This window comes from Phaenicophaeus curvirostris, chromosome 4 (assembly GCF_032191515.1).
Source record: "Phaenicophaeus curvirostris isolate KB17595 chromosome 4, BPBGC_Pcur_1.0, whole genome shotgun sequence".
Classification (NCBI taxonomy): domain Eukaryota; kingdom Metazoa; phylum Chordata; class Aves; order Cuculiformes; family Cuculidae; genus Phaenicophaeus; species Phaenicophaeus curvirostris.
In genome coordinates, this window is record NC_091395.1 from 24,588,727 (window position 1) to 24,612,798 (window position 24,072).

Consider the following 24,072-nt stretch of genomic DNA (forward strand, 5'->3'; position numbering starts at 1 on the left):
GCCTCAACATCCTTCTTGTGGTGAGGGGCCCAGAACTGAACACAGGATTCGAGGAGCGGTCTCACCAGTGCCGAGTACAGAGGGAGAATAACCTCCCTGGACCTGCTGGTCACGCCGTTTCTGATCCAAGCCAAGATGCCATTGGCCTTCTTGGCCACCTGGGCACACTGTTGGCTCATATTCAGTCGCTGTCAACCAACACTCCCAGGTCCCTCTCCTCCAGGCAACTTTCCAGCCACACTTCTCCTAGTCTGTAGCACCCTCTCCCTCTCTCTCCCACTCTCTCTCTCCCCCCGTCGCGCGCTCCTCTCCCCGCGCAAGTGCCCGCGCTCCCCGCCCCGCGCCACGCGCTCTTACCGCGCAGGAGGAGGAGGCGGGTGCGCGTGCGCAGCGTTGCCTGCCAGTCCTCCCCCCGTCCCCAGCTCTTCCTCTCCGGAGCCGCTTCCGCCCTGGCTCCGCCCTTTCCTGCCCGTAGCTCCTCCGGAACCGCCGCCTCCGGGCTCCGGTTGCGCGGGGGGAGCGGCGCGCTGGTGACACGGCTCCGGGCGTGCCCGGTGGAGTCCGTCTCGCCCCGCCTCCCCCAGACGAGGCTCCGCGGCTCCGGTAAGAGATGGGGGGGAGGGGAGAGTGCGGGAAGGGGGTGCTGTGACGGGAGCTGGAGCGTCGTCCTTTGAGATGAAGGAGGGTTAAGTTTCATCTGAGCCATTGTGTGTTCTGAAAGTTGGATGGTATGTCCCTCTGACAGCAGGTTTTCTTCAAAACGGTGCTTTTCCAGACACTTCTTGTTCTTTGGCGATGATAACGTCCTGCGCTCAGCCTGATCTGCGCTGAACTGGTGTCTCCTCTCCTGCAATTCCCTCTGTGCCGCCTTTCCCCAGCTCCAAGGCGAGGTCAGGCAGAGCTGGAGCCAGCTCCAAATCAGCAACAGTTTTGACTGTTGTAAAGTTCATTATGATAGAAGCAGTAGTTACTGTTACAAAAAGAGGAATATCTCTGATTTGAGTTAAAGTGCAGTTTCGTCTAAGCAATTTTGTTCCTTGAAAGTTAGACAGAAGGTCCCTCTGACAGCATGTTTGCTTTATAAGTGGCATTTCTCCAGACAGTCTTCATTCTGTGGAAATGATAAAGTCCTGTGCTCAGTTTGATCTGTGCTGAACTGGCGTTTCTCCTCCTGCAATCACCACTGCTTGGAGTTTTCTTCCTATCTAAAATGCAAGGTCAGACAGAGCTGGCTCCGAAGCTCCAAATTGGCAAGAGCTTTAACTGTTGTGAATTTTGTAATGACAGTAACAGTGGTTACTATTACAAAAAGTGGAATATCTTTGATTTAAGCTAGAGTTAACTTTCACCTAAGTAGTTGTATGTTTTGGAAGTTGGGCAGAGTGTCCCTCTGGCAGCAAGTTTGGTCTAAGATGGTGTCTCTCCAGACACTGTCCAGTCTTTGGAGATGATAACGTCCTGTATTCAGTCTGATCTGTGCTGAACGGGTGTCTCTTCTCCTGCAATCTCCTCTGTTTGCAGCCTTTCCCCATCTCCAAGGCAAGGTCAGGCAGAGCTGAAGCCAGCTCCAAATCAGCAACAGTTTTGACTGTTGTGAAGTTCATAATAACATATTAACTAGACCTTGGAAAGTAGTAGAATATGCATAAGATTTCTAGGTAAATATATCCATATGTGTGTAAGCGGGATGTATATTCTGTCCTCAGCTCTTGTGTGACTGCACACGGTTGATGGAGATCACCGACTCGTGTTGCCCAGGCCTGATAAAGGACGCGTGCTTTCTAAAACTCCAAACTGAGTCTTAACAGTTTTATTTGGCAGCACTTTTGGTATCACTGGGACGATATCTTCTGAGCAGCGTTGCCAGGGTGGTGAGGGGCACAGAAGCCGCGGGCAGCATGTTCAGCAGGCGGCATCCGAGCTGCTCAGGGCATGGCTGTCATTGCCAAGGTGGAACAGGGACATCCTGCCCTGCTCTCCCTTTGGCCATAGGGGCCGGCACCAGGCACAGCTGTGCAGGCGAGGACAGGCACCAGGAGCTCGCCAGGGGAATAGAATTATGGAATAGTTTGGGTTGGAAGGGACATTAAAGCACATCCAGTTCCAACCCCCCCGCCATGGGCAGGGAGACACCTCCCACCAGACCAGTCTGCCCAACCTGTGCCAGTGCCTCACCACCTTCATTCATGAAGAACTTCTTCCTAATGTCTCATCTAAATCTTCCCCCTTCCAATTTAAAGTAATTTTCCCTTGTCCTATCACTCCATGCCCCTGTAAAAAGCCCCTCCTCAGCTTTCCTGTAGCCCCTTCAGGTTCTGGAAGGTTACTATAAGGTCTCCTTGGATCTTTCTCTTCTCCAGGCTGAACAACCCCAACTCCATGTCATACAGGACATGCAAGTTTCAACCATAGTATGGGATAATTTTGGGGTTAAATGATGGTGACATTCTGTTTTCTTAAGAATTTTATTTTTAAAGAGTGAGTTTCTGTGATAAGAAGCCTTTCTTCTTAAAAAATGTCAGGGAGCAATATGGTTCTTCTGCTGGCTCAGACTAGTGTTTTAATGACAGCACACACAGATAAGGGTGAGATAGACAATGTCACCTTTGCTTCAGACTTCACCAGTAAGATCTCTCAAGCCTGTCGCCACAAGGTGGAGTTGAGGGAAAGGAGGAACTACAAGTTGTGGATGAGGACCAAAGCTAGGATTGTTTAGCTGACAAGTCCATGGGCCCAGATGGACTGCATTCAAGGATGCTGAGAGCTGATAGTGTCTTCATAAAGCTACTCTCATCTTTGAAAGGCCATGAGTTTGGGGGAGATCCCTGAGGGCTGGCAACAGGCAAATTTTGCATTCGTCTTCAGAAAGGGCAAGGACAATCTAGAGAACTACAGGCTGGTCAGGCTCACTCCTTCCACCTGTGGAAGGATCATGGAGGAAGCCATTTGTAGGCATGAGAAGGAGCCACGTGGTGACTGTGGGATCTACAAAGGATAAATGATACCTGACAAAAATAATTAGATTGGAATGAAGGCGTAGTGTTGCATGTCATCTGCTGTGGGCTTAGGGGGACCCCATAGAAGCTTTTATAAGCCTAAGAGGAGTTTATTGAGAAGATAGAGCCAGTCTTTCTGTTTGAGTGCACTGCAGAAGAATAAGAGACACTACAAGGTAAACAAGGGGCTGTTCCAATCCAAAGTGAGGAAAAGAGGACAGTGAGGCCTTGGAACAGGTTGCCCACGTGGTTTGTCATATTCCTATCTGGAAGATTTCAGGTGCAACTGGATAAAGTCCTGGGCAATCTGTTTGACTTTGCTTTGAGCAGGAGGTTGCACAGGGGATCCCTTCCATACTGAACAATTCTGTGATTCTTAAATAATGTACTGTTTGTGAGGAGTAGAAAACAGGAGGTCTAGGGGAAATGTGTTTATCCATAATATCTAAGTTAGCACTTACTGTGACATGCATTGAAATATTAATTTAAATGTGTAATATAAAATATGCCATAGAATAGAATGTAAAGTTAAGTATTAGTAACTATATAGCAGAAGATTTTAGTGCAGTCTTCTAAAATTCTTTGAAGAAGGTATAAAATAAATAATAACTGATTAATACAATTGTTCTGATTAGTACAGTTGTCTGGACTATAAAGTGTATGAGTTTTGAAATATTTCTCATGGGAGATAACCTGGAAATTATGTTGTCATAAATCATGTTCAGATTAAGATACTAAATCAAACGCTGAAAACAGAAGTTAAGGTTTTCTTGCTTTAAGCTTTTCCTTAATCCACTTTCTTAAGTCTTACATTAAATCTGAAAGTGATCTGGAAAAGCTTTATTGGTAAATATCTAGTAACTGTGACGGTGGCAGATTTTGCTTGGTCGGGGACAGAGAAAATCTTGAGGAACAGAAGAATCCTGGGGTGGGAGGGAAGGTGAACTGATAGGATGGTGGTAAGCAAAATCATTTATTAATGAAAACAATGCAGTACATTGGAAGGAATTCTGTGCTACTGATCCATGTTACAGGGTTTTAAGGTAACTGCTACAAGATATGGGAGATAGGTGGAGCTAATATGTGAGTGAAAGTGCTTTTAATCATTAGTGTCAGTAAAAAATAAAAGTATTGCTGAGCTCACGAAAATGGGTTTAATAAAACATTGCAATATAAATTGGAAGTGTCCACTTTCTTGGAACAATATCTGCAATTGTACACCTGTCTCAGAAAATAATAGAAACAGGAGTTCAGAAACAGATGGATAAGAATATGACTGTGTCTGGAAATGTAATGTAAGAAGATCCATTTAACTGAAAGTGATAAAGAGTAAGATAATACATGCAAAATAATAGCTGGCTGGCAAATAAATGAAAAGAAAGGGGCTCTTACTCCCTGGAAATCTAATAAGTCTATTAAATTGGGAGACCACATATTCTGTATAGCACTTAATTAAGTTTGTATGTATCTGGCAGAAGACAATAGTATGTTCAAGAAATGAGAGACTCAGAAATTCTTCAGTTTAAGAACTACCACATACTAATTAACTTTGGGGATTTTTTTTCCCGTAGGGATTTAAACCACTCAAAATAGTTTGCATTGGGAGGTTACTCTATGGTTGTCCATTGTAGGCTTTTTAATATCTCGTTTCAGAGTTTTGTTACTTCATATTTGGTATTGTCTACCCATCCTCAAGTAGATCTTACACAATAGTGAAGAAGTGTAAAAAACGGGCTTAAGTTGAGAAAGGTGCTTCCAGGCTAATGAATTGATACTTAGTTGCAAGAGGTTGCACTTGAGTTTCAGTCCCTGTTCCAGGAGTTGCCTGTGTGTTCCTTTCAGTTACTGCCTTGTGCAAAACCAGTTGTTCTCTGGGTTCAAGTTTTACAACAGAGCCTCAACAATTTTACAACAAAGTTACAACAATCTCACATCTATGTTATAAACTGCTGCTTAAAAGACAGTGTCAGACTCACTTTTTTCCCTTTTCCCTAAATAACATTTGAATTCTTTTCTATACAAAGATTCTACTTGAACAAGAAAGTCAAGGAGTGCTCTGGTGCAGAATAAACTATGTCATCGCCATTAAAACACTGTACTATTCTTCTTGCAAGGCTGTTAAGATGCTATATGCTGACTTCACCACCAAGGAAGCAGTTTACAAAACAAAAAACATAAGAGAGTGTAATTGGATAGGTTTATAAGTATTAAGCCGCTGTTCTGATCTGTAAACATCTAGAAAAAGCCACTACCAAAAGCAATAGTTTGCCTTTTGGACCAGGGAAGTTATTGGTATTAGCTTGTTTAACACTTGTGTTATTGTGGTCCAGAAAGGAGAGCATATTTATCAATACTTTTTCCAGATGATGCTATTTCTAAGACAATGTTTGCCTAAACTGGGCGTACTTGAACTGTTGGATCCACTCTGGTTCTAGAGAGGTGGGAGGCTGAGGGGAGCTCCTGTAACGACTGCTTGAGGGATAGCAAAAGGGGACCTCAGTGACAATGTTGTCTTCAACTTCTGTGCAAAAGGATGCTGAGTATTGTTAAAGTAACCCTATAGCAGTACAGGTTGGTTCTGGTTGCTGTGCTAAACACTGCGGGGGCACCTCTGGGTTGACCTGAAAGGTCCCCCACCAAACATATCTGCGGGATTATGGTTGGACTCAATGATCCGGTGGGTCTCTTCCAACCTGGTGATTCTATGATTCTTCTCACGAGGAATTTCTTGTTATATGTTAGTTATAACTGCAGTTGCCTGTAACGTTAGAATTTTCCCTTGAGAATAGAGAAAGAATTGCTGTAATTTCATATGCAAATAGAAGAATAAATAGAGAACCCTTTTGAAATTTGTTTTTTAATGTTTACTTTACAATAGATATCTTTAAAGAACTAGAAATAAGTTTGGGAAGTGTTACCTTCAGAAAGCTGAAAATGCAATTAGTATGCGTATACTTGTTCTCTGAATAATTCTGGCATCCCGATTTGGCTGCTAATGACTGCTGAGGTTGCCTATTCTTTATGTACACAAAAAGCATTCCTAGAAGAAGCCTCAGAAAAGGACATAAAGGATTTTTTATTTTTTAACAGGATGTTATTCAAAATTTCTGAACTTGATGGTTCTACTGTTCTCATTCAATTAGAGGGTTTAGTGGAGTCCTGATCTCAGGTTATGTAGTACTGAAACTTGGAAGGCATATTCACAGAACAAAGAAATGGAAGAGAGAGCCTACCTACAGAATTCAGGAATGGCCTGAGAATTTGTAAGAGACAGATGTGTAAAAAGAAGAGAATATGTACATTCCACGCACATTGAATTCACTTTTAGTAACCATCAGAGAGACTGAGTTGGCTGGATGGGGCTTGCATCTCAGTCTTGATCAGTGAAAAAGCAGAGTGACTGGTATGTAGTACTTACTTAGCAGAAGTTCTGTGGCCACCATAAAATGGCTTGACAAGTAGCAAAGATAAAGGAAGAGAGAAGAAGGTCTTTAAGAGGATTGTTAACTCTGCTGGGTCCATTGATAAAAAAACATATGAAGTCTACTGTGTGTTGAACTCCTTGATGATTTTAGTCAAGCAATTCTCTGGTGTCTCAGGAAAGCTCAGCATGAGATAAAGGTGCCTGGAGACTTCTAGGCAAGTGTTGTGGGAGCAGGCTGCCACCGCTGGTGTTTTGGCCGGAGAGGTAAAAGTTCACTGCCTTGAATATCAAAAGGAATTCATCAGACAAAACATTGGAAGCTCCAGCTTAAAAAGCTGTCCAGGCAGTGTTTTGGATAGAACTGATAAAAGCCTTTTCAAGAATGTCTTCTAGGTTAGTGTGTGTGTATGTATATATATTATATGTGTATAAAGAGAGTCCTGATGTGTTTGAAATGAGATTTGAAGGGATTAACAATACCATCTTCATCCGTTTTGTTCTACCTTTTCACCTCTTTATTCCTTTTACATTGACACTAAAGGCATCTCAGAGCTCTGGATATTCATTACTTGACATGAAGACCTAAGTTATCACAAGAGGACTTGGATAAATCACATTCCGAGTTACAAATTTTCTCACTGTTTCAGCTAAATTTAACAATGGACAATACATTTTTTCATATTTTTAATATATAAAACTGTTTACTAGCTGTTTTATGTCTCTTATATTGTATATTACAATGAGTTGTTTGCTTTCAAGGTTTCAAAAGTTAATTTTTCTACAAGTAAGAGATTTTTCAGTGTTAAATGAGCAATGAGATAGAAATCATATGTGCAAATAATATTAAGGAGAAAGGTAGTAATGCTTTTCTTGAAGTTTACAGTTTTTGCCTGTTTTTCAATGTTCTGTATGTATCAGATGTTAAGAATGTGGAATATATATTGATGAGTTTATTTTCGGAACATAAGATACACCAAAGAATGAATTTGACGTCATTTCAGATCTAAAGCCAAATTCAAGTTCTACAGCTCTGAAGTTAAATTTCCAGAATTAAATTTCCAGAGGGCAGACTTTGATCTCTTCAGCAGGCTGGTTGGTGAAGTCTCATGGGAGACAGTACTCAAGGGCAAGGGAGCCCAGGGGGGCTGGGAGCTCTTCAAAAGGGTGGTCCTAGCAGCTCAGGAGAAAGCCATCCCCGTGTTCTGGAAAAAAAGCCGGCAGGGGAGAAAGCCAGCTTGGTTGAATAGAGAGATCTTGAGGGATATCAAGAAGAAGAGAAATGTTTATGGCCTCTGGAAGAAGGGACAGGCCTCTTGAGTGGACTACAGGAGGGAAGTGAGATTGTGTAGGGAAAAAATCAGAAGGGCTAAGGCTCAGCTAGAAATTGGATTGGCCAAGTCAGTGAAAGATAACAAAAAATCTTTCTACAAATATATAAATAATAAAAGGCGGACTAGGGAGACCATACAGTCCCTATTGGACACAGAAGGAACAACAGTGACAGGGGATGAGGAAAAGGCTGAGGTACTTAATGCCTTCTTTGCCTCAGTCTTTAGTCGTAAGGAGGGTCGTTCCGCCTGTGTACAAACCCAGGAGCTAGAGGAGCATAATGAGGCTCCCATGATCCAAGAGGAGGTGGTCAGAGACTTGCTAGCCCGACTGGACACCCACAAGTCTATGGGGCCGGACGGGATTCACCCTAGGGTACTGAAGGAGCTGGCGGATGTGCTGGCCAAACCCCTTTCCATCATCTTCCAACAGTCCTGGAAGACTGGGGAAGTCCCACTGGACTGGAGGCTGGCTGATGTTGTGCCCATCTACAAAAAGGGCCGCAGGGAGGACCCAGGAAACTACAGGCCTGTCAGTCTGACCTCAGTGCCAGGGAAAGTCATGGAACAGGTGATCTTGAGTGCTATCATGAAGCACATGCAAGAGAACCAGGTGATCAGGCCCAGTCAACGTGGGTTCACAAAAGGCAGGTCTTGCCAGACTAACCTGATCGCCTTCTATGACAAAGTGACTCGGCTGCTGGATGAGGGAAAGGCTGTGGATGTGGTCTTCCTGGACTTCAGCAAAGCCTTTGACACAGTTTCTCACAGCGTTCTGCTTGAGAAACTGTCAGCCTCTGGCCTGGACAGGCGCACACTCTCCTGGGTGGAAAACTGGTTGGATGGCAGGGCCCAGAGAGTGGTGGTAAATGGTGTGAAATCCAGCTGGAGGCCAGTGACAAGTGGGGTTCCCCAGGGCTCAGTGCTGGGTCCAGCCCTGTTCAATGTCTTCATCAATGATCTGGATGAAGGCATCGAGTGCACCCTTAGCAAGTTTGCGGACGACACTAAGCTGGGTGGAAGTGTCGATCTGCTGGAGGGTCGGGAGGCTCTGCAAAGGGATCTGAACAGGCTGGACCGCTGGGCAGAGTCCAATGGCATGAGGTTTAACAAGGCCAAATGCCGGGTCCTGCACTTGGGGCACAACAACCCTATGCAGTGCTACAGACTAGGAGAAGTCTGTCTAGAAAGCTGCCGGGAGGAGAGGGACCTGGGGGTGTTGGTTGACAACCGACTGAATATGAGCCAGCAGTGTGCCTAGGTGGCCAAGAAGGCCAACGGCATCTTGGCTTGTATCAGAAACGGCGTGACCAGCAGGTCCAGGGAGGTTATCCTCCCTCTGTACTCGGCACTGGTGAGACCGCTCCTCGAATCCTGTGTTCAGTTCTGGGCCCCTCACCATAAGAAGGATGTTGAGGCTCTGGAGAGAGTCCAGAGAAGAGCAACAAAGCTGGTGAAAGGGCTGGAGAACAGGCCTTATGAGGAGCGGCTGAGAGAGCTGGGGTTGTTTAGCCTGGAGAAGAGGAGGCTGAGGGAGACCTCATTGCTCTCTACAACTACCTGAAAGGAGGTTGTGGAGAGGAGGGTGCTGGCCTCTTCTCCCAAGTGACAGGGGACAGGACAAGAGGGAATGGCCTCAAGCTCCGCCAGGGGAGGTTTAGGCTAGATGTTAGGAAAAAATTCTTTACAGAAAGGGTCATTGGGCAATGGCACAGGCTGCCCAGGGAGGTGGTTGAGTCACCTTCCCTGGAGGTGTTTAAGGCACGGGTGGATGAGGTGCTGAGGGATATGGTTTAGTGTTTGATGGGAACAGTTGAACTCGATGATCCGGTGGGTCTCTTCCAACCTGGTTGTTCTGTGATTCTGTGAAGTTCACAATCAGTCATCTTCTAATGATGATAATTAATTAGTGTATCGTCCTTGCTGTGATTTAATATAATTTTGCTTTTCAAAAAAAAGTCTTCTGTGACATAGTTAGCCACATGCTGTTTGAGTTATGCTCCATATGATTAAAGTTGTCATTGTTTTTTCTTTTCTTGTCTGTCTGGGTTTTTTCCCTTCTTCCAAAGACACCACTATGGCTGCTACAGTGAACTTGGAGCTTGATCCCATTTTTTTGAAAGCCCTGGGTTTCTTGCATTCAAAGAGTAAGGACTCTGCCGAAAAGCTGAAAGCGCTTCTTGATGAGTCTTTGGCCAGAGGAACTGACTCAAACTATCGTCCATCTCAGAAGGTATTGGTATTAGAGTGCATAGGTCACTTCTGTATGTCTTTTAAAAGCTCCTATTATTCCTAATTCATCTTTTATAGCTGAAAAGATAAACAATAATTGGAAATTGAGTGGGGAAATATATGTAATTATAGAATGTCCATATTCATCATTCCTCTTTTATACAGCATAATCCATTTGAATACTTAAAGTTAATGAAAAAAGCCTCTTTACCTTGTTGATGTATCAAGACCTATAAAAGAGATATTCAACACTATGTTGCAGGTGTCCTGATTTTGTAATAATATTTTTTGTATTCACTTCTATATTGGTTTTGACTTTTTTGTTAGTAAGTTATCATACACGCTATCTAAGATTAACACAAAATTATGGATTTCTCCAGTTACAATCAAAGTTAAAAGGTCTTTAAAATGCATGTTATTTTTGCCACAGTTAAATATGAAACAAAACAATATTTTAACTCATAAAGCTGGTCCTCTTGTCTTGAAATCATGTTGATAAAGTCATATGAGAATGAAAGACACCAAATGGTTCAAAACAGCAATGATTTGCAGGCTGAAATTATCACCATTCCAGTGGACAAACATTATTTTTCATATACTGAAAGTAGCTGAACACCTGCTAGAGAGAACATTTGAATCTGAGGTTAGTGTATGGAAATAACCAAGCATGGACATCCTTATATGGCTACGTATTGCCATATGGATAATGAGATAGCATTCTCCCCTAGGAGGTCTCTAAGTCAGCCTGGAATGTTCCAATGATGGTCCATATGCCGATACATTAGTAATATTTCATTTCTACATGTTCGTGATTCTGAATAACTAAAAGGCGCTATTACTGCTGCTATGTACGTGACGCTTGTCATGTCCTTTCTATTCCAGTTGTTAACTCCCTGAAACTTAAACTGCAGTTACCACCACCATGCATCTCAAAACTTTCAGGAATCCTCTGTGTCAGAGTTCAAAGAAGCATGGTGATTCTATGATTGGTTTGTAGTTTAAAGAGGAAGCAGGGGAGCTGAATAATGGTACAAAGAGGCTTGGAAAGCCAATTCTAATAACTACTCGGCTGGCTGGTAGTAACGTGCTCTCAGGTGGGACTGAGGCTCAGACCAAAGGAAGAAATCTTTTTTCACTCCTCTTTTCAGTGTGTCCCCAGTATCAGTTGGACTGCAAAACTCAGAAATGGAAAGAAGTGTAAGAATTCCTTTGCTTGCATTCTAATGCTACAGGATTAATTTATGGTTGGCTGTGAAGTCCAAGAACAGAGTAAGGGACACAGCATTACCACGGTCTGGCAGATGAGGAGATCCATTTCCGAGTCTGGATTCAACAGGAAGTGGGCAAACTTGGTGGGAGGAGTGCCGAAGCTCAGGATCTGTGCTAGTATACAGCAGAGAATTACTCTTTTCTTACCAGGCTGGGGAGTTGCCTTGCCCATGCAGATTGCTATGCTTATTTACTCATTTACAGACTAGCTTGGTAATTATCCATTGCTGATGCTAACGTGGCATTAATAAGAACTCCTGATCTCTGTTGTGATCTGTGCTTATTTATGCAATAGGTGAATATGAACTGAGATTAAGTGGAGGTCAATAATTTTGTCAATGAGGGAATTAAGTATTGATGTCTGCTGACATCAGATGTCAACTTACGTTTTTAGCTTATATTGAATTTTGTCCTCGGAACTATCTGAAAATTTGTTATCTCTTTGAATTTTAAAAGCAGAAAAGTTTTCCTTTTTAATTAATGATACAAAGAGGATCTGTCTTTTTCAAAAGAGCATCTTTTAATCTGGAAGGTGAGTGACAGGGGAAGGTTTTAATTATAACGGCAACTTAAGCACATTAATTGTTTTCGTATCACACCAAATTAAGAAATGCTTTTTTATAAAAAAAATATGTATAAGTGATCAATACTGTATGACATGTTGTTTACCTTACCTGTTATCTAACTGATTGCAAGCTAGGAAGTAACCCAAGTGCAGGGTTTGCCTTCAATTTTTCTTTCTCTTTTTAGGAAGTAGAGCAACCCAAAGTATCTGTTACCAAACCTGTTTCCAGTAAGCAAGAGCCTAAAGCATCTTGTAGTTTGCCTTCTGGCAACAACAATGGCAAGCCCATTGCCTCAGAAAAGGTGAAAAAAGAAGCAGAAAAGAGATCTGCTGATAAAGTAAGTAATTTTCATTCTCTAGTGAAATAACTTGGTTAATAAACTTGAAGATGTTTTAGACAAAAGCTCTCCTTTTTAACCTATGTAAGTCAGCTTGTCTGTTGGGTATAGCCTGTGATCTGCATTATCCAATCATTTTGACATAGAGGCAATCCAACAAAAGGTTTGTTATAATTATTCTGTGACTGTTTTCCCTAGTGATTGCAGAGGGGTTAGGCTGGATGGCCTTTAAAGGTCCCTCCCAACCCAACCCGTATTCTGTATTTTAAATATCCTGGTAATGAGAGGTTACTAAAATGTAACAAGCTGAAATGTGATGTTCCTAAAGCTTTTTCAAGCCTTTTGAGGTGGAGTATAAAAAGCCGACTTGAGTCTCTAGTTCGTAAATATTTTCAAGAAAATATTTATCTGAGGAAAATACATTGTGTGTATGCTGTATAAAGTACACCTTCTTACACTGCTAATGTAATTGTTCCTGTTGGTTTCTCATTTTAATAAGATCCATCAGATTTTTGTATTTTCACATTCTCGTGTGTGTGTAATAGATAAAAGGGGATTCTGCTGAAGCAGCTGATGCACCAAAGAAACCCAGACTAGAGAAGCAAGAGGCTCATTCTTCTCCTATTACCGTTCAGACAAGCAAGGATTTATCCATGCCTGATTTGTCTAGCTTTGAAGAAACCAGTGCTGATGACTTTGCTATGGAAATGGGATTAGCCTGTGTTGTTTGCAGGTAAGACAACTTTGCTTTATTCCAGTTGTCTAGTTACTTTTCTTTTTTCTGTGTACTATTGAGTTAATGCTTCCTGTAGTTTTAATTCTGGAAATGAGTTAAGCACATATCCAAAATACAAATACATTTAAGCATCATTCTTGAATAAAAATTGATCCTTGGAAATGAAACTTTTAATGAGAAAAACAACTTTTCTTCTTCAGGAAAGGTCAAGTGAAAAATAATAAAACTAGACAAGATGTAAAGCCTATCTTGACAAATACTGATTTTTAATTATTGGAAAACAAATTCAAATATTAATGCCTAACAATAAGCATTTTTTAAAACAGTTCTTTTCTGAAAACTTTTTTGGAGGCATTATTATGAGATCTGTGTTTGTTGCTCCTCTTCATAATCATTTGACGTTACTTCACATATAACTGTAGTTTTTTCAGTTAATAGCGTAAATATATCTTGTAGTCATACAGGTGTTTTTTACTTTTGAATATGGGTTCAAAAATTGGGGCTTAGTAACTTTCTGATAACAATACATGTAGTGATATCAGAAACATAAAGTACACTTTTGAATATCCACCTTGGGATCAAATAATTTGAATCAGGATTTAGTTTCACAGATGATTTACATCCTTGCAACTCCCTACTGCAAAGAACAGCCTGGCTCTCTCAATTTTACCTTCTTCCTTTCCCTCATTAGGCGTATATTGCCTGCATGGGTTTTTCATCAGCTGAATCAGCTCCTGGATCAGCTCTCCACTTGAGTTTTTCAGTAGGTTTAGGTTTCAGACAGCTTAGTGAGTATAAACGCTTGTGCCGACACATGTACACATGCACGAATGTAAACCCAGGACAGAGGAAGGTGGGACTGGCCATTCAGTAGCAGTATGTATCTTAGCTCAGCTTCAGCCAGTTTTGAAATCGTACTTTGTGGCTTTGTTCTTCAGTAATTTCCATGGGCATTCCTGTTGTGCAAATGAGGAGGTGTCTGCAATTATGGAGGATAAATTTCCATTGTTGCAGCCAATTAGTGTTAACAAATCATATACTGGTGAGATTTCATGTCACATTATTCCTTTGTTAGGTCAAATGTTTAAATTATAATTGTAGGTATTGGGAAAGGAAGAATAGTTAAAACATTTGAAGTATGAAATAAATATTTCAGTTTTGCCTTTCTTCCTGCAAATTCCATTTTAACTGTCCCCGAAAGGTCAAAGCCCAGTTCAGCAGTATGTTAAAATGCTACTAAACCCAGTATGCTGTTAAATTTATTTAGCAAGAGGGAGTAAAGATAAGTGTTGTTTAGACAGTCTTGAGTTGCTGTGGGTTATTAATTCTGCGTCTTCCCTGGCGAACGAAAACATGTACAGACATAATGAAGTGCCTGCAAAGTAACGAAAGAAAGTGCAAATACTGTGCCCAGCATGGCCAAGACTTTGCTTTGAGAAAGCATAGGCCAGATATGTGGTTCCATTGGATTTTCCTTGGTTAATGTTTAACATGGCTGTTGAAGTGATTACTTCTAGCTAATCATGGTCACAAAGTCATAATGCTCTTGCAAAAGATTCATCTATCCTGGATAACTGAAATAGAATCATAGATTAATTTAGGTTGGAAGGGAACTTTAAAGGCCATCTAGTCCAAACCCATTGCAATGAGGACAGGCACATCTTCAACAGTATGGGTTGTTCAGAGCCCTGTTCAACCTGACCTTGACTGTTTCCAGGGATGGGGCTACTCCCACCTCTCTTGGCAACCTGTTTCAACATTTCACCACCCTCATTGAATAAAATTTTCTGTCTAAATCTGCCCTCTTTTAGTGTAAGGACCATTACCCTTGTCCTATCGCAACAGGCCCCACTAAGAAGTTTGTCCCCATCTTTCTTATAGGCACCATTAAGTACTGAAAAGCTGCAATAAGGTCTCCCCAGAGAGAGAACAAGCCCAAGTGAACAGCCAGCTGAACAACCCCTACTCCCTTAGCCTTTCTTCATAGGAGGGGTGTTCCATCCCTCTCTTTTTTTGGCCCTCCTCTGCACCTGTTCCAACAGGTCCATGTCCTTCCTGTGCTGAGGGCTCCAGAACTGGACACAGTACTCCAGGTTAGGTGTCACCTGAGTGAAGTAGAGGGGCAGAATCATCTCCTTCAACCTGCTGGCCACACTTATTTTGATGCAGCCCAGGATACAGTTGGCCACCTGGGCTGTGAGAATAGCTCTCATGAAACTGGTGTGAGAGAGGGAGAATCGCAGCAGGGAAAGAAACAACTGTTAGGGAGGGGTTGGCACCAGTCACTCCATGCTCAGGATCTGTTTTCTTTTTAGGTGAAACCTGCTGGAACTGGTATCATGTGGTTCTTGATCTCTAGCTCATGCTGGACAGGATGTTTTTCAGAGTATTTATACTTCAGCTTTTCTGATTCCAACACACTGGTTAGATGGTATTCCACTATTTACTGCTCAGCTTTCAAGATGCGGACCCTTTTGGGGGTCCATCTTGAGCAGAAATAATAACATCCCACTATGTGTGAAATATAAAAGCACTGGGTACTCTGTAAAGTAACTCAAGTACAAATAATATTTAAAAACTGACATCTTTTAATAACTGAATTATGAGAACAAGCACCATCTCCAATTGCAGAGCAGGCAAGGTTCATAGCCAAAGGGTTTATATTTGTATTGCTTAAGAAGACAAGTTAGCAAGAAGAACATAGCTTTGGGGTCACAAATGCAAAAGAGGCCATTTTAATATTAAGTATTCCTATCTTATAGATGTATAAATTAGAGACGTTTAGTGTTTCTTCTAGATTTGTTAAGTGACAAATGCATTTTCACAGTGATAGGAAGCCTTAAATTGATGCCTGTGGTGGTGGTGTTCTTATTCTTTTATACCACATTAGGCATAAGGAGAGATGGAGTATTAAAATAACTTCACCCTCTCCACTACCTGCAGATCTTAGAAAAACAAGACTCACCAGTTATATGGCTCCTCAGTTATACAAAGAAGAAATACTACATGGAATTTGGACATGACAGTGAACTCTATAAAAAAACAAAACAACAAAAGAAAAAACACAACAAACCCAAACCCAGGTTTTTAAAAAAGCCTGATTTTGAAAGAACAATCTTATTTTTTGACAATACTTTTTAGTTTGTTTTCTGAAGGTAAAAAATATCATTAGGATTGTTTCTCAGTTATCATATAATTTAAAAATAAGTTTGGTTTAACTTTTTTTCTGGGCACAAAGAGTTTGTTTTCTTAATCAGTCTAGGACCATTCCTTGCAATTTTAAAGTAGAGTGAGTCTCCTCCCTTGAGATGTGAGGTTTAAATGTCATTGCTTTTTTCTAACCCGGTTTATTTAGGAATAACAAACAAACAAAACGGCATTTGAAGTATCCTGCATCTAAAATAATGGGCCCTGGAATTTCAGAAAGGTTTCTCCCTCTGTTTTTAAATGGCCCATTTAAAAGAGAACTATTTCTTAAAAAATGTTCACGTATCTTTATGGACAATACCTTCTGACTTCATTTTCTGATTACATAAAGGGATAAGGTATTACCTTTCCACACCCATCTACAAATAGAGTTTCCATGGTTACCTGGGTACGTGTTCCTTGGGGATATGAGCAAAAGCAGCTTAGCAATTAAATAGCCTGATTTGTCACCTGAAAGAAGAAATCATTAGGAAATTGGTATTTGGCTAATTCACAGGCATACTCCCAGTCATATGTATATCACTAGTTTGTCATTTATACAACGTGATTACTTTCACCAGAGACCCACGTAATGTTAAGTCCTCATCACCAGCTAACATGTTTGCTTCAAGGCAGGACTGCACAGTTAATCCTCTGTTCCATCTTTCCATGATTCAGGTATTACCTTGAATTCCAAATGTCGTTTTGTATAGTAGAAACTGAAAGGATAGCTTATAAAGCATCTTTAAAGCAGCGTACTGCTTGCGTGATGATGCTTTTAAATCCTGTAGCAGAAAGCACTCTTACAGGCTTGTCATCAAGGAGCTATTTGTTCTTGAACTTCATTGCTCTACAACTTGCAGCAAAATTATCCCAAAGTAGACTAGGTCTATTATATGTAACTGGAATGAGGAAGTCATAATTGGTGTACAGCGAGCTATCTATAAAATCCCCAGGTGAAGCAAAGCAGGCGAGACTTAAATTCGGGATATAAAAATCAAATAGGGAAATCAAAAGTGTCATATATGTGTTTAACAGCTTAGAAATTCCAGATTTTCTTGAGAGAATTTAACTTTTAAATAATACAAAATTTCAAAAATATCTGTTAGAAGCAATTCGTACAGGAAGAGAAGGAATACATTTCATTTGCCACAGGTAGAAAATATAGTGAAAGCAAAAGTATTTTTAGTTTTTATCTTAAGCCTTGCAAAATTTGCTACAATTGGATAATCGTCTAAGTGCTTTCTCCCGTAATCTGTTCTTAACTATTTACTCTGCAGGCAAATGACAGTTATTTCTGGGAATCAGCTAGTGGAGTGTCAGGAGTGCCATAATCTCTACCACCAGGACTGCCATAAACCTCAGGTGACAGACAAGGAAGCAAATGATCCTCGTCTTGTATGGTACTGTGCCCGCTGTACCAGGCAGATGAAGAGAATGGTAGGAGTCCATTTTTTTTTTGTCTCATATGAACACTATTTGAATACAGCAGGCTATTTCTAATGTGTAGGTTGGTTTATAGGTTGCAGAAATCTTTGGAAGCATGTTGGAGAACCATTTTTCTCAGCAGTGCTCCCCTTGGTGCTGCTGTGTTTTTTTCACGTAGAGTGTCCTGTAATGTGCTTATTAAACAATGCTTTTTGAAAAGCAGTTGAGTGAAGAAGAGTCAAGTAGGATTATTTCCTACTTGGTAAGCAGCAGTTGAAAACTATTTTTGTTTCAGATCATCCTCCCTTTTATTACATGCCTACCAAATTGCTCTAAAGTTGTTTTTTTTCCTCAACTTTGGACATGAATGGTTGTTTTCCTGCAAGACAAGTGCAAATTGAAGTCCAGATCTTAAATGCTCAGCATTCTCAGTTTTGACAGTAAGCAGAGGATAGCACATTCCAGGAAAAAAATCCCTTTATTATGATTGATCTGTGTGTTAATTTCTTGACTAAACAGACTAATTATTCCTCATCCCACGGGAATCTTACTCATGTTGTTGTGAGAAACAAACATTAGAGTAAGCAAACCTCTTTGGGAGCATGAAACATTAACCATTGGTTTGCACAACTTTTTCTGATGCTTTAAAATCAAACCCTTTTATACAGCAGAAAACGTGGTCTGTTTTGGAACTGTTCTATGATAACTTGGCAATTATTTGTTGAAATGGCTGTACTAAGAAACAAGAAAAGAAGGCAATGTAAGATCCTGGCCTAGAAGTTTTCCTCACTGACTGAAGCATGTGATTATTGTGATGATCATCAGGCCTTGAACTCAGAGGAGTGTTTGCTTGAGGTCAGTTATTGCACAGGATAGCCATTACAGCCATTCAGCATTTCCCTTCAATATGCCCTTTCCTTCTTTTCGGCATAAAATCTACTGTTTTACGTGCAACTACTTAGCAATCTCCTGCAGCCTGCATCCTGGGACTGCTGGATTATGGCCTTGTCTTCCTCAAGTTCACCTCTCTTTCCCTTATTTCTGTGAAGGCCCAGTGTTGTCCCATTCCCTACATGTCAATGCTCCTGCCCTTTGCATGCTGCAATAACAAGTCCCATTCTGTATGCGTTTGGACTGGACTCTGTCCCCAGTGACATACTCAGCACTACCTCCACATATCCCCAGTTGCCTTATTTCTCAGGCACTGTTTCAGCTTGTAATTGTAAAGGTTAGATTGCAATCTGATAATGCTCATGCTTTCTGGTAACAGTCAATGTTATGGGGTTCAAAATTAACTTGGAGGGGGGTTTCTACCACTTATACAGGCTCAGAAGACACAGAAACCACCTCAAAAACCAGCTCCTGCAGTGGTTTCAGTCGCTCCAGCTGTAAAGGATCCATTGGTCAAGAAGCCAGAAACTAAGTTAAAACCTGAAACCCCACCAACTTTTCTAGCATTCAAGAGAACGGAAGTCAAGGTAACATAGCTTAAATTTTCCAGAGGAAGAGTTTACATTTCACTGCACGAATTATTATTTTTTTCAACTAATCTGATCTTTCCTCGTAAGAACCATGAAGGAAAATACTGTGTCTGCTGAGTAGTACTAGAGCATCTTGGTTCTGCATTAACACTGAAAGAGTGGGAAGAAGATTTTCTCAATTCATGAGTCCCTAAAGCATCCCACTCTTAACTTTTTTTTTTTTATGCTATAGGAATAGAACGGAATTTACTCCAGGGATGGTTTTCAAATTATATTTTATGCAAACAGAAATCCTCATAATTGTATAAAAGATACGATTTGCTCCCTGTGGTCAAGTAACATATGTGTGATTTGGTAGTTATAAGGCTTCTCCTTGTGGTAATAGGAAAATCCTAGCTGCTTCTGAGAGATCTGTTTAGGAGGCTGCTCCTTCCCATGTATGTTTCTTCATATTTCTGATTCTCCAAGTTATTAATAGATATCGTCACAAGTTGGTCAAATGCGATAAACCAGAAGCAGCATAATAAGTAACAAAGTAGTCTAACAAAGCAGTAGCCTAGGAAAACATATTTGTAACTCAGAGTCAAAGCAATTATTCATGTGCTCTAAGTTATGCTTGCATTGCTCTGTCTGGATGTGAACTATCATGAATAATATGATGGCTGTCTCTCAAGGACTTGTGAATAGCTTTTTTTTACCTCAGCAGTTATTTATGTGCCTAACTGGGCTATAAGAGTGGTGCTGGATTTCATGATCTTTGCAGCTTAGAAACTGACTGACTATGTTATGAAAGGGGCATTACTTTAACAGAGGGGTTTAATTTCCATTTTTACTCTGCCATTTAGTATAACTCTGGTTTCGTAATTCCACATGTGTATTATCCCCAGCTGAAACCTGGGAATGATAGGGTTTGAGGTGTGGGAACTGCAGTTAACGTGTAGCACTTCGCAGGCAAGGAAAACATTGTTTGTGGCAGGTTTGGTTTTTGCACTGCCTCAATGGGAAGACTAGAGGAAAGAAGCCAGTGAGGGGGGGTTTTTTTGTGTGTCTCTGGTACAGGCTGCTAGGAATAAAGAAGAGGGAAGGGAAGGAAAAAGTTTAAATGCTTCTGTTTTGGTTAAAAGAATGTAATAAATGCTGTACTTAATTGCTCAGGGTCTGATTTTTGTCTAAGCGCCTGTCATCTTGTTAAAAAGTGTTACCAGGTAAAGAACAGTAAGCAGTGAAAGGTGATGTTTTGCCTCCCTTTTTTGTACTTCACAAACTTGTGACTTTTTGTAGTTACTTCCCTTAAACCATCTTTTAGAGTTTAGTAGGGGATTACAATGCCACGTGATAGCCTGTTAGCTATATAGAAGAAAGGGAAGAAAAGATAATACTGGTTTTATGTGACTGGGAAATTAAAAGTTGTCTACAGCCAATATCCTTTCCTTTTCCTGTTAATACTTTTAACTTGGTGACCAATGATGGAATATTGTCCACTGAGTCTTCCTGGGAAAAGGACTGAAGCAGAGGCTCAGTCTATTCCTGCTGTGATGTTTTACACAAATAGGGGCTTAAACTATTCTTGCTGTGATGTGTTACACAAACAGATGCTACTATAATAAGATTTCTTTATCTATTTTAGACCTCAGCAGCAATTTCAGGGAACTCAGCCAGTACAAGTGTTTCCTCATCAGCAACCAGTGGCCTTACAGGATGGGCTGCTTTTGCAGCCAAAACCTCCTCTGCCAATCCATCAACTGCCAAACTGGGATCAACAGCACAGAGCACCAGTGGGAAACCTGCAGCTTCTTCAAATAACCAGAAACCCGTGGGTTTGTCAGGCTTGGCAACTTCCAAAACAGGACTAGGGTCAAAAATAGCATCTGCTAACAACAGCACAAACCCTGCTCAGCTGAAACCTCCTCCACCTCTGACGCTGGGGAAACCCACTCTTAGCCGTTCAGTAAGCAGCGACAATGTCAGCAAAGTAGGTCTTCCTAGTCCCAGCAGTGCCACACCGAGCACCAGCAGCCAGGTGAGCAGTGGGAATGGCAACAGTGGGACTGCAGGTAACAGTGGGGGCAGCACAAGCAAAACCACAACAGAAACTGGTAATCAGTCAGCCTCCCTGAAAGGCCCGACTTCTCAGGAATCTCAGCTCAATGCTATGAAACGGTTACAAATGGTCAAGAAGAAGGCTGCTCAAAAGAAGCTGAAGAAGTAGTATGGCTTCTTCCTAGTTTTGTTGGGTTTGTTCTGTGAAACAGCAGCGTTTGATGTTTTTCTTAAAATCCCTTGGTTACTGGACTGAAATAGTATTTACATCAGGGAAGCTCAAAACCTATGCTATACAGAAGGTCAAACTTTGATAATCCTAGTGTTCCTTCTGACTTTGCAAATCTATAAATTGAATATGTTGGAGAAATTCACTATTATATGCCCCTGTTATTTAGCTCAAAACTCTGAAACTTGAAATTGTAAAAGTTTGATAGTTTGGGGTATAAAAGGCCAGACTTATGTGGACACCTAAAAAAAATTTAACTTCCAGAAACTGTCGTTCTTAAATTTTATGAATAAAGTTATTGTTAATATGGGAAATCATTGCTGCTTTTCTTTCACCCCATTTTCCACTACTTAAAATGCCTCACCTATTGAGAGCCGTCAATATTGTGCAGAGTTAATAAAGTTTATCCAGAAGTTCCTAAGGGGAAAAGTATTTTCTTTTGGACCATTTAAAAAATTAACCGTTAAGCAACATAGTATTATTATATTTAAAGTGAGAATTTTAAGTGGCCTATCTTTTTTTTATGCAGTGAGAAACTTCATGGGTTGTGTTATTGTAATTCTCTGAGGGAGCAGAAATGGCAGAAGAAAAGTGATCCATAGTCTAGAAAGAGCAGAAGAGGGCCTAAGTGTTTCCAAACTTTCTTAATTTGTAAAGAAACTTAATATTGTCCTGTTGAAATTAATGGAAAATAAGCAGTGGGCAACGTATATTTTAACTAAAAGCACAATCCCATTGAACTAGATTGTTTTGATGATGTGAGAAAGGAAAAAGTAGATGATGATGAAGGGAATTGTCTTAGGTGTTAATAAGTTAGTTTCCTTTGTGGCACGACTGAAACACGTAAAGCTTTTTGATCATCCAAGTATCCCATGCTGTTAAGTATTGCTGTAAAATAGACTTTACTCACTGTGACTAAGACAGGTAGTTGAGAAAGTGTCAGGGCTTTCAGCTCTCCACTCGCATACCTGAGCTGTTCACAGCTTGTGATCCCTCTCTTCATCCCAGCTGCTCCAGGTTTTGTTCACCTCTGGAGAACTGGTTCAGGCTGAGCATTGGAACAGGATCTTGAGTCTTGTTGTCTGTGACTAGCACTCAGCAATCCTCTCTCCATTCCTTCTGTAATAAGGGGAGCATCTCTAAACATGGAAAACGCCTCAGATTTTTGTGGGAAGGTGAAAGCTACAGCTTTTCTTTGCCATCCTGTATTTTAAGTGTGTAAAGCAAAGCTGGTACCTGCAACTATTTCCCATACTTCTTTTCCCTTCTCCACAATTAAGATTTAGGCTAAGGTTTATTAAACATCTAAAGGAAGAGTTTCATTTACTCAGGATTGCCTTAGCTAGCTGGAGAATTTGCATACTTTTTCAACTATTATTTCCTGTGGAGGAAATGGAGAAAGGTTTTGTCTTTGTAGTGCCTGCTGCTTCCAAGGTGGTTTAAAAATAACAGCACTAGGAGGAGGAATCCAGAACTTTTGCTGTGTTTTGATCAGTCTTTCTTCCTCTCTAGCACAGGTTTTTAATGGTGGTATCATAGGAAAAGACACTGAAGCAGTTTCCATTAGCAAACAGAAGGTATGTTTTCTTCCTAAATGTTAATCAGAAAAATGTTGCCCACACTATGAAGTAGAGTGTGAAGATAGATTCTTTCAGTGACTGGAGTGCTCCAATGTAAAGTGTTCTCTCTAGTAGTAAAACCTCCCCCAGGAAGGTTCAAGATCCTGGCTTCCTCTCTCTTGCTTCTGAATATACATACAGTTTTGCTTGTAAGAGTTCAGGAGGTTAGGGCTGAACTGTGCAGTTTACTTTAGGCACCACATACGGGGTGAACGAAGACAGAAAAAAATGGTTTGTTTTTTTTTGTTGTGGTAGCTAGTGCCATATAAAATACCTCTGAGACCTGATTCAAGTGTATCCTGATGTTTTTACATCTCCAATTGTGTATGGGTTGACTGAAGGTTGTCTCCTACTCATTTAGCATAAAATAACTTACACTGTACCTTTTATGCATGCTTGTCTTTTCTCTCTGGTAAGGCCAAGTCTAGCTGGACTTGCTGATATCGCTGTACTGGCAAAATCTGCAATGGAGCTGCTATTTGTGTTGGCAAAATAGTTTATTCTGCAATAACTTTCCCAATGAAATATAAAGTTTCCTTCTGTTGGTATAAAAATGTCAGTTAGGATTGTGATTCTTTGAAGTAGTGTATCAGGAAGGATTTATATTTATGGCCTTCTAAATTAAGTGTTTAGCTTGAATATGTAAGATAGGCACTGCTGAAGAACAGAGTAGGTTGAAGGGAGGAGTTGCATCCTGCTTTGAAGTTAGAGTTAAGATGGAATTAACAACTGTATTTTCAGGAAAAGAGTCTGTTCTACAAGATTGTTGACTGAATTTGCATGTCAGGTTGAGGAATCTAGTGTAGGGCAGAAAGAAGGAAAGCCTTCCTCAATTTTGAGAAAAAAAAAAAAACAAAACGGAGACGAACCCCATAGCTTGGAAACCAAGAGTGGGAGGTTGGAGATGGTTATAGAACATGTTCTAACCTGTCACGATGAGACAAGGCTCAACTCAATCACTTCACTCAGTACAAGTGGGCACGTGTTCAAATGTGGATGTTTTCTTACCTTCAGTCGGAAAATGTCTGTGGGCAAGAGTGAGCAGCGAGTTAACATCATGTTTCTTGTGAAACTGAAGAAATCCACAGTGGAAACTTTTCGGTTATTGACTGAGGCTTATGGTGAAGAGATCCTAAAGATCAAGTTGTTGCTTAAAGAAACTCTTTTTGTGAGTAGAGGTATGAAAGCAAAGCTGACAAAG

The 24,072-nt window shown here is 40.9% G+C and overlaps 1 protein-coding gene across 2 annotated transcripts; it reads left to right on the plus strand.

Moving 5' to 3' along the window:
- The first annotated feature begins 512 nt into the window (after window positions 1–512).
- INTS12 (integrator complex subunit 12) lies at window positions 513–21,616 on the plus strand. 2 transcript variants are annotated; one of them, XM_069855532.1, is made up of 7 exons: window positions 513–603; window positions 9,818–9,981; window positions 12,000–12,152; window positions 12,698–12,885; window positions 17,355–17,514; window positions 18,828–18,980; window positions 20,611–21,616. In XM_069855532.1, the coding sequence occupies exons 2-7, from the start codon at window positions 9,826–9,828 to the stop codon at window positions 21,190–21,192; spliced, it is 1,392 nt and encodes a 463-aa protein (XP_069711633.1). In that variant the 5' UTR covers window positions 513–603; window positions 9,818–9,825; the 3' UTR covers window positions 21,193–21,616. The 2 variants fall into 2 exon arrangements, with proteins under 2 accessions (XP_069711633.1, XP_069711632.1); XM_069855531.1 differs by lacking the exon at window positions 513–603 and adding an exon at window positions 6,530–6,684.
- The last annotated feature ends 2,456 nt before the right edge of the window (window positions 21,617–24,072 follow it).